The following is a 10,746-nucleotide window of genomic DNA, read 5'->3' on the forward strand; positions in this document are numbered from 1 at the left end:
CATGGCAATACAGCACTGCATATAGCTGTTGGGAGAAACTATGTGCATATAATAAGGCAGTTGATAGAGTTTCAGCCGGACCTTTGTTATTGTACTAATGACGACCGTGAAACTCCTATTTGTATAGCAGCAAAACTGGGGCATCTGGAAGCACTGAAAGAGTTGATTGAAAGTAAACCAGATGCTGTTAAGGAGCCAAACAATTGTGGAATGAACGTGCTACACTTAGCTGCCCAAGTTAGTCAAGTGCGAATTGTTGATTACTTGAATAAAGCAGAAAAGGTAGATTTATCAGAGTTGGTGAACCAGGGACTTGAGAAACCTCAATCTATAAACGAGGCAGATCAAAAACCTGAAATTACAACCAATTCTCCTACTTCAATGAAAGAGCCCTTGGAAAGTGGAGACACACCTCTACATGAGAAGCCTCAATCTATAAACGAGGCAGATCAAAAACCTGAAATTACAACCAATTATCCTACTTCAATGAAAGAGCCCTTGGAAAGTGGAGACACACCTCTACATGTTGCAGCAAGGACTAAAAACTTTCATGTAAGTTTCTTTTCATCCCAATCATCTGTTGTCAGCGCCACTACAGGTTTTTATTCTACAACCTTCCTCTGGTTTGTTTAAGTAGATGATTTACAGAAATTTTTGCAATATTTTCTTGTTTATTTCTAGATTCTGTTTGATCTTTCAATTTTACAGTAGACTACATACTGTTGGCAGTTAAAATTGGAGTGCTTTTAATATGTTACTCATTGTTTGATTTATTGATAGGAAAGGGCATGTGATTGAATAATATTTATATTGAACATTTTTCACATATTTTATCACCTGATTTAATTAGATGGTTGAAGTTTCAACATGCTTAATGTAAGTATTAAACACTTGATTGTAACTACCACTCTCCTTTTTATAATTTCTTCTATAATAACTGTTCCTGGTAGGTGGAGACAAATCAAACAGAGAAAATCCTGAAAATATCAAACATAGAATGTCTAACTGTAGCGGACTGCTACAGTACTCAACTATTCAATGATAACATGATTTGATCAACTGATTAAATAACTAGACGATGATTAATGCATTACAACTGCCCCATTACTTAGAGATCTTAGCTATATGCAAATTTTGTTATGTATATGATGCCAATAGATCTTCCCATTTAGAAAACCCCAACATGGAAATAGTCTTCTTGTGATACTACACTGATTTGTTCAGCTACCGGTATTCGTGTCTTTCCTTCCAAATATCATGATTAGCATAGTTGAGGGGTACACATGCCTTAGTTCTTTTATGATTTTTAATGATCTCCCACTTTGTTTTTCTACCTACAAATTCCTGCTAAACTTTTCTGCGACTTCATAAATTCTTTCAATTGAATGACTCTTTATGATCTTTAGATATCTTCAATGATTTTCTTTGTTTTGAGTTGTGACTCCTTCATGAGTGTCTCCATCGGACTTCCCTCTAACAATCCTCTTAGTTTTACTTGGCAGTGCTTCTGACCTGTGATTTTTTATTTTATTTTATTATCTACCTTGCTCCGCCTTATTTTGGTGGCCTCGTCTAAGTATCTCCTATTATTTCTTCATCTAGGGTTTCGTTTTCAAACTTTTGCAACTTCTCTCTTTTATCCTTTGGCAGGAACACCTTTAGTTCTTTTGGATAACAAATCTCAGTTGAAACTCTTATGTTAGTGGCTTCCTCGTTTCTTTTTCTGCTGTTTATTTGGACTTGAATTTAGGACCATTTATTTGTTGATGGAGTGCTCTATCAATTGAGCTACTGATTCATTTTGGTTAGTCCATTGTCAGTCTTTCCAGCACCCTACCATTAGCCACACTACAGGTGCTTGGGACTTTTAGCTTGTCTCTAATACTACATGTTGAGTTTCTGTTCATTTGCACTAGTTACGATTCAAACCTAGAACCATCCATTTGTTTCTGGAGTGCTCTACCGACTGAGCTACTACCCCCTCTTGACCAGCCCATCATTGATCGAATGTAACTTATTTTCAACACGAAGTCCAACATTTCTCTTGCTTATTTTGGCATCTTGCTTATTTTAGTGGTTGGGAAAACACTCCTTAGAACTACGATCTACTATCACATCTTCATCTTCATTGTGATCCTTCTTTTCATTTCTTTCAGTGGGTTATTTCCAAACCCAAAAATTAGATGTTTCGAACTCTGTGGTTTGTCATCTTTCTTTTTCTTTTTCTTCTTTTAATTTATGATTTGTATTTATTTCTTCTCTTGTTTAGAGGACTACAAAACTCAATTGAACGCATAATCAGATGATAATGAATGCTATATAATTATCTCATTATATAGAGGTTTTAGATACATAGATATACTATTGTATATAAAAATTAACAATTTATTAAAAATTAGAAAATAACAGCTTTCTAATAATAATATGTGATATAAAAGTCATTGTAGTCAAAGGATTGTACTTAAATTGATTAAACACAATTCTTGAAAATGGTTGTATGTGATATAAAAGCTTTGGGTAACAAATACATCAGGTGACTGTAATGGATTGGATCCCCTGTACGTATGTGAAATGATACCTTTCATTTTTAGTATTAATGAACACACTCTTGAAAATAGCTGGATTTCTCAATCCAACTAATATTTCTTACATCACAGATGTTTCTTTTACTCCTAAATTTTTGGGTATGCATATTTGTAGATGGTGGTTTCGTTGCTGAATATACGGGGCATAGACAAGGAAGCTTTCAACAAGGCAGGACTAACAGCCCTGGACATTGTAAGAGAAAACACAGAGTACCATGAAAGTTACCGGATGATTGCACTACTGGCAAATTATCCTCCCAAGAGCAAACCCTTCCTGTACAGCGCTCCAAAGGTAAGTGCCAAAAAATACAAGAAAGCCATTGACATGGTCAATAACACATTTGATGGCAGGCGCAACACAGAATTAGTGGTAGCAGTGTTGTTGGCCACAATGTCCTTTACGGCGGTCTTCACCATTCCAGGAGGTTTCAAGACGGAGATACAGAAAGAGAATGGAGAGACAGATAAAATGTTAGGCCTGCCAATTCTGATTGGAATCGAATCCTTCAAGCTGTTTCTCATTTTCGATTGCCTGGCCTTTTTTGTGTCTCTATTTGTGGTGCTCGTGTGGCAGATGAGCACACCTCTTACCACGGGAGATAAGGTATTGTTCCTAATTATCACTAACTTGTTGGTTTGCGCCTCCTTTGCCTTCACAGCCTATGGTTTCATGGCTGCTGTCTATACCATGCTTGCCCATAAACACCAAAAGCTTGCTTGGGTTCTGTTTTGGGCATGCACCATCATCTGCTGCACTGGTAATATCGTTTTTTTCTATTTGGCTGCAATGTTTTCTGTAAAGCTGGCCAGATTCAACTTCTTGCGCGGTGTACATCCTTTCCTTCGTGATCGTCTGTTGGAGTTTGTGTGGCTCAAATTGGAAAGTATTGGAGCTTTAGACTGCATCCGCTCGTGCAAAATCAGATATATTAATTGGCTTTATGGCTATACGCTCATGGAAGAAGGAAAAGTGGAGAGTCAATCAACAGAGCTGGTAAGTGGAGTCAGATCCGGTAAAGAGGGGAATCAATCTACTGGTTGTTTATCGATGAGCTCTAGTAAAAGCATGAGATCTTGTAAAGAGGGGAAAATCGAAAATTTATGAGATTTACTGTTTGAGTTGGTTTAGTGGTGGAGATTTTGTATTTTTCGAAGGGAGGTTTCATAAGTTCAAATCTCACAAGCAAGTAAGGTATTTATGCCTTGTTTGTAGTGCAATTGGTGCCTCCTATATTACTCTAACCTATCTTAGACCCATATACAGATTGCTGGCGCCTTGTATAAAAGACCTTTTCCTTTTAAACAATGTATGATTATTTAAAAATTTTAAGTTAGAAATGTTTAGATATGACATTTACATCAAATTATTATATTAATTATAAGTTAATGAAAGTTTATAAGAATTTCAAGTTATAGAATTCTTCATAGAAATATAAGTGAAAATGCAATAATGTAGATTCTTATTTTTGCATGGTTCTATTTATATTGAAGCATTTCTTCTAAATTATATATGTGTTTATTATTTCAAGATTCTACAGATTGTGGTATATGCAAACTATTTGAAAGTTCAATTATTTACAATGATATTTATTGGTTTTGTTATGGAACTACACTAATCATACTTTTAGTAATTTGTTATTATTACTGACACTTTTGTTAATCAAAATTTTTACTCTAGAATGTTTGCTTGTGTTCTTATGTCTCACCCAAAAATCTGCATGTTTCCTTAAAAAAATGTATTAATAAAGTGATCTTTTTGGCTTGACCATTGGATCTACCTTCTAGTATCCCAATATGTGAAAAGCAAAAATAAGAATAAAAGATGGAATAAACCTAGTTCAATAAAGGTAAATTTATCAAACATAAAAAGTGGTGGTATGTTAATGTCTAAAGGAGTTGTGCTCTAAAGGTTTGATTATCCGACTAAGCCATTGAAAGTGATAAATCTAGATTCTATACGAGTAATGTATTCATATTCTTGAAATGTGTCATCTAAATATAATTTTATTGGGAATAGAGAAATTTATTATCTTGATAACTTAACTGTGCCAATAATTTTTTCAATCAACATTTTAAATAGATATAAATTTATTTTCTAGTAACATTTCATTAACAACATTTTATTTGGTAATGAACCATAAGATTGTATCTTCAGTCCCTGTAATTTAAGCCCTAATTGCAAACTGCATCTGCCACTGAGTTTCGTTCTTGGTATATGTTAAATTTTGAATTGACTGAAACTCCTTAGCAAACATTTGCTATCTTCCAGAATGTCCTAGGGTAGGATTCCCCATTTAAGCTTTGATGATAAATTTGGAGTCGTCTTCAATTTCAATTTTAGTATGTTCCCATTTAAGCTTTGGATTATAAGTTTTGAGTCTCCTTCCATTTCAATTTTAGTATGTTCTCTAATTTTTAGTCTTTTGATACTCCACGAGACTATCTTAGCTTTTCCAACATTATTGGAAATCCTAGCAAGACTAGCAAAGACCACCCCAGCAGCAAACTTCTGTTATTCAAAATTATTTCCAAATTCAATGCCAAGACTAACATTGCTTTTCCAACATCATTGGAAGCCCTACCAAGGCTTTTGAAAGACCCCCCAGGAACCCTCTGTTATTCTACTTTAATTCCTATTTTTTCATTACAATGAAGTCGTCCATAATTCTTTTAAGATCACCATCTATCTCCTTCATCCCATGTGGCCAAAATTGCTATGGCATTTTGCTGTTAATTGGGTAACTTAAAACACTGTATAATGTAAATGGAATTTATGGTCGGCTACCATTTCCATGCAAGTACTTCGATTCTTTTCTTCTGTGATTTCTCATGATCATCTTCAACCTACAATCACATTTTTATTTGGCTTTTAAAATGATGTAATTGCACTTTCTATTTAGATCTTCGTTAGCCTTAACTATCTCTCGATTCATCTTGCTTTGATATCAATTGTTGCTGGTGGGTGGAGATGAATCAAACTTACAAAATAGTGAAAATATAAAATAAATTGTTTTGTCAATATTATTTAGAAAACTATAACACACAATTATTCATTGATCAGCTGATTACATAATTACATGAATTGATCAAATCATAATGAAAGTATTACAATTGTCTCATTATATAGAGATTTAAGATGCACAACAAATTCTATTGTATGTCAAAAATAATAACTTTCTAAAAATAGTAAACAACAACTCTCTAATAAAAATAAGTGATAAAAAAAAGTCATTGTAGTCAATGGATTGTAATTTAGTCAGTTGAGCACAATTTGTGAGGATGATGGTATGTGATATAAAAGCCTCCAACAAAGTTCAAACGCTTAAAGATACATCTTGGGTAAATTTGATAGAATGGATCCTTTGCACATAACTTCTAAATCTCAAGTGATTTGTGAATTAGATGTATACATAAACAAATTGTAGTAATCTACTATACAAATATAAAAGTGCACATCTATATATTCTTATTGTTTCTATAAAATAAAAAATATAAAAGAATATGAGATCTTGGAAGAGTCAATCTACCTAGTACTTATGTACCAAAATATTTAATGCAATAAACAAAATATGACTATTAAAAAAATTACTATAAAATGGTTTAGATATAACATTTACATCATATTTGATTTTATAGATTTATGGAATTTTCATGGAATTTAAATCTAAAGTCGGATTATTTACGGGGAACCTCATCAGAAATGTCTCGTGACTGAGACTTTTTTGTACTTACCAGGAAAAGGTATAGTTGCCTGTAAAGTTACAAACACTTGGCAATTACAGACGAATAATTTTAATTTTCTCTATTCCTCTCATCGCATAATTTCTTGATTCATGCCATTTACATCTTTTAAAATGTTTGTTGGCTTTGATTTTGCCACATTCCTCTTAAGTTCATAAAATTGTTTTTTCTTTGTAATTGTCTTTGCATTTTGATAAACAAGTTTCACGTATTGGCTACTACTTGCCGTCTTTATAGTATTGCAATAATGAAAAAAATGTCTTATTAATAAATGAGTTATAAAATATCAATTGTCTAGTTAGAGATATTATAACTACTGTTGAAACGTATTTGATATTTTATAACTCATTTTATTAACTAGACAATTTTTCCATTGTTGCAATACTATAAAGACGACAAGTACTAACCACTACGGAGTACTTGTTAAAAATTAAATGACATTATCTTTCTATAAATTGTAATACAATATAAATTAAATACATATAAAAAGATGCAATAAAGCTAATTCAATTGACACAAAGTCTAATTGATGTAAAAAGTGGTGGTAAGGTAATGTCCATGAGGATTGTGCTCTAAAGGTTTAATTTATTTCATGAGCCATTGGAATTGATAAGTCTAGATTCAATATGAGTAATCTATTTATATTCTTAAAATGTGTCCTCTACAATTAACTTAATTGGAAGTAAACAAATTTATCATTTAATAATAATGTGAAATTTCTCTTACATGCTCAGATTCATAGAAAATGAGTCTATTAATGTATTCTATAATTTGTGGCATTGCATGGAGTTGAATTAGAGACATTTTTTTGATTGCCATGTGACAATAAACATTACTCTATAAGCACAAGAGGGTAATTTATTTTTTATAACAATAAATAATTATTTGTCAACCATCTTATGCTTATTTGAAGACTTCTACTTGCATTACGATTGTAGTTCTCCAATTTTAAAATAACATGGTTAAAATTTTTCCTTATTCTTATATATGTTAGTTGCTTTATGGATCTAGTTATTTTTTATATAATCATCAACATGATTTTTAAACCATTTCATAATGTTTGGCATGAGTAGATTTTACATTCATAATGACAAACAAACACACAAATCTACCTACCTTAAATATGTTTGTATTATTGTAGATCATGGAAAGGTAGAATTTAGTAATAAATCTATATTATTTAAAGCATTAAACTATTTAATTAGTTCAATGCTTGAAATAATTGAACAATTCACTACAATAGATGCCTTATTGTTGAATCTAAGTTTATGGCTCTTATCTATAAAAATCCATTTATATTTTGTGCCTTTTATACTATCACATAATTTAATTTATTTTGTCTGAAGGATAAATATTTCTAATGGGATAACTAATCTAATATCAAAAATTAAAAAAAATAAATTATTGGGCTATCTTTTTACTCTTCTTGAAAAATCTTTTTACAATTCATTCGAAATGGTAAATTTTGATTGCTTGTCATCTCAACCCTTACAGTCTACATTTGACATGTTAAACTATCTAGAATGTTGCATGTATTATTATTAAATTATACTCTAAAAACCATTTGTATAAGTCGACCAATACTTATTCACATTATGTTTTAAATTGGGCATAATGTAAACATAAAACTTGAGCCTTCTACCAAAGTTTTTAACAATATTGAATCATCCTTTGCCCATTATTGATACTATATTATCATTACCCAATTTTTATTCCAATTTCATAGGATAATATAATCTCGCAAATAAAATCTTTATTTCCTATCATATGATTACTACATCTGTTGTCTAAAACCTAAACTTCACTAGAACTTTCTTAATTAACATGGAAATATATTGATATTATCCTTGAATTAATTTTAGATAAATTTTTACTCTATTTTCTTATATTTTTTTCATTATCTAACATTTATGTTCAAAATGATAAATATTGCATACAACAATAACCTTGAATGTTAGATTTATAGTCATATTTTTTAACATTTATGTGCAAAATGATTGAATTATGTTAGACTTGTCACATTTTTGAGATTTATAATTGCTATTATTTCCTCTAGAGCTAAAATTTGGACTTGTCATTCCTCCTAGATCTAGATTCTTCTTTCTTTCTCTTTGATAATTCTTTCTACCTCTTCTTCTAACAAATGATACATGTATTTTTATTGCCAACTCATCTATAGATGACTATGATAGATCTTTAGATTATTTAATTGTAACCACAATAGTATCAAATTTGCTAGACACAGTTTTAGAATTTTTTTAACAATATTTTAATTTGAAATATCTTCACCATAAATCTTATATAATTAATAATGATCATAACCTTTCATTTAAAAATTTTCAAAACTACTTGCAAGTGAGTGTAATTTATCTACCTTGGTTGTAGCTACATATGCAATTTTTCTTTTGATTGTTTTAGCTACTACAATTGTAAAAGAAAAATTTCATGCAAATCTTGCTAATATTTAAAGTTCATAAATTACTTCTTAGAATAATCTTATTGATTTCTAGTTGTTGGTGAGAATAGGAACCCATAAAGAAGTTGACCACGCTTCAAGGGATCGAACCAAGAAATTATCCAACTAAAAATGAGAATGTTTCAATGTGAGAAAAGAAGAACAATGGAGACTAAGAAGAAAATCTTGAGATGAACATGCATTGGATTGCTATGAATTGATAATTAATTGATGACTAAAAATGTACAAGAGAGGTTTCTTATATAGGAAAGTGAGATGGCATAGTTACAACAACCCTCAGTTCAAAATTAAATTCATTATGCTATGTGAAACTAATATAATGAAACCTGGGATAACAAACATGAAGAATATTAAATGATTGCCATATGACAACTAAGGAATCTTAAGTAAACTTAATTAGAGTAACTACAATATATTTAATTTAGTCCAACAACCTTTCTCAACTAATAATAATTCATCGCTATGGAACTTGTGATACAATAAAAAATTTACACTTGTCTCAATTTTGGTCATGCTTTTTACAAGTTTTGTTCAGTCAGAGCTTAGGCCCAAAATTGAACCTTTGTTGTTGATTTTTGGTGAACTTATGGTCGTCGTGAATAATCATAGTATCACTCCTATTTTTAGGAAAATCCACATGCCACCTTTCCCTCTATGATTAATAATCTACCATTTCGTATAAGATAAGAGAAAAATACGATGGCGGTCATCATGACGTTAACTTTGGCATGCCAAGTTTAGTCAAAATCCACCCTAAATGCACCCTTTGAGTCAAATTAGTGTCATTTGTCAAATTTTGGTTTATTTTGGTTTGATTGAGTCAATAAGGTCATATAAGACCATTTTGGGTCATATAAGACCATTTTGGGTCATTTAGGACCATTATCAAAAGATTTGGGTGATTAGATGTCAAGAATGCAAAAAATGTCAAAGTTGCTCAAATATTTATAAATTAACTTTTGTAAAAGTTGTCAAATTGATGTACTTGTTAAGTATAATGATTGGTGGGTCATTTGAGGTAGTTTATATGAATTAAAATGTATTTGAATTTCACCCAAAATCAAATTTGGGGTTGTAGATGGAATAGAGAAGAATAAATTTGTCTTCTTGTGCATTATTTTCTAATTTTTCTCATGTCAGAGGCTATTCTTTGGTTTTGTATAGGCTGTAATTCACATTTAATGATATGTACTATATTTTATATGTTATAGGATTTATTTATCTTCCATTTTCATTTGGTTTCATTCATTTTCATCAATTTTTTAGTTAGATATTGTTTTTTTACCATGGACTGCCCTAAATAACTGGTTTTTTTTGTAACAGTCCAAAAGAAACACATGGTTAAATTGTAATAGGTAATTAACATAATACATATTATGTAATAAAACACGTGAAATAGTTATTATTTTTTTAATTTTTAAAATGAAAAATAAATTTTCTATCAAATATTATATATTATTTTATATGAAACTCAATTAATTGGAAACCAATGCATCATTGACCTCATTCCCGTCATGTTGCATGTGTGACACAATGAAGTCATTTACTTCCATAAGCACTTGGTTTATAAACATTAAATCCTTTCTTAATTAATAATAATTGATCGCTATGTACTCACAATACAATAGAAAAGTGACACTTGTTTCAATATCGGTCATATTGTACAAATTTTGTTCTATTAGACCTTAGGCTAGAATTGAACCTTTGTCATTGATATTTGATGATCTGATGATGGATATGATTCAATCATTGACTTCATGTAGCCGGTCCCCTATTACTTTAGTTGTAGCTTGAGCCTATTCTACTATTGTCATGATCGACCCCGTGTGATAGTTGTCTGACTGCTGTGACTTTAAGCCTTTCTATCTTATTGTGCATCTTCCCCGAGTCAATGGTTTAGACCACCACTCGACTGCGTAGTTAGTTCAAATTCCTCATTCACCT

The 10,746-nt window shown here is 31.0% G+C and overlaps 1 protein-coding gene across 2 annotated transcripts; it reads left to right on the forward strand.

Moving 5' to 3' along the window:
- Nucleotides 1-378: 378 nt before the first annotated feature.
- On the forward strand, nucleotides 379-3,869 carry LOC131855975 (ankyrin repeat-containing protein At5g02620-like). 2 transcript variants are annotated; one of them, XM_059219696.1, is made up of 3 exons: nucleotides 379-552; nucleotides 2,701-3,189; nucleotides 3,388-3,869. In XM_059219696.1, the coding sequence occupies exons 1-3, from the start codon at nucleotides 382-384 to the stop codon at nucleotides 3,688-3,690; spliced, it is 963 nt and encodes a 320-aa protein (XP_059075679.1). In that variant the 5' UTR covers nucleotides 379-381; the 3' UTR covers nucleotides 3,691-3,869. The 2 variants fall into 2 exon arrangements, with proteins under 2 accessions (XP_059075679.1, XP_059075678.1); XM_059219695.1 differs by having other exon boundaries at nucleotides 2,701-3,869.
- The last annotated feature ends 6,877 nt before the right edge of the window (nucleotides 3,870-10,746 follow it).

The sequence above is a fragment of the Cryptomeria japonica genome, chromosome 4, assembly GCF_030272615.1.
Source record: "Cryptomeria japonica chromosome 4, Sugi_1.0, whole genome shotgun sequence".
Taxonomy (NCBI): Eukaryota; Viridiplantae; Streptophyta; class Pinopsida; order Cupressales; family Cupressaceae; genus Cryptomeria; species Cryptomeria japonica.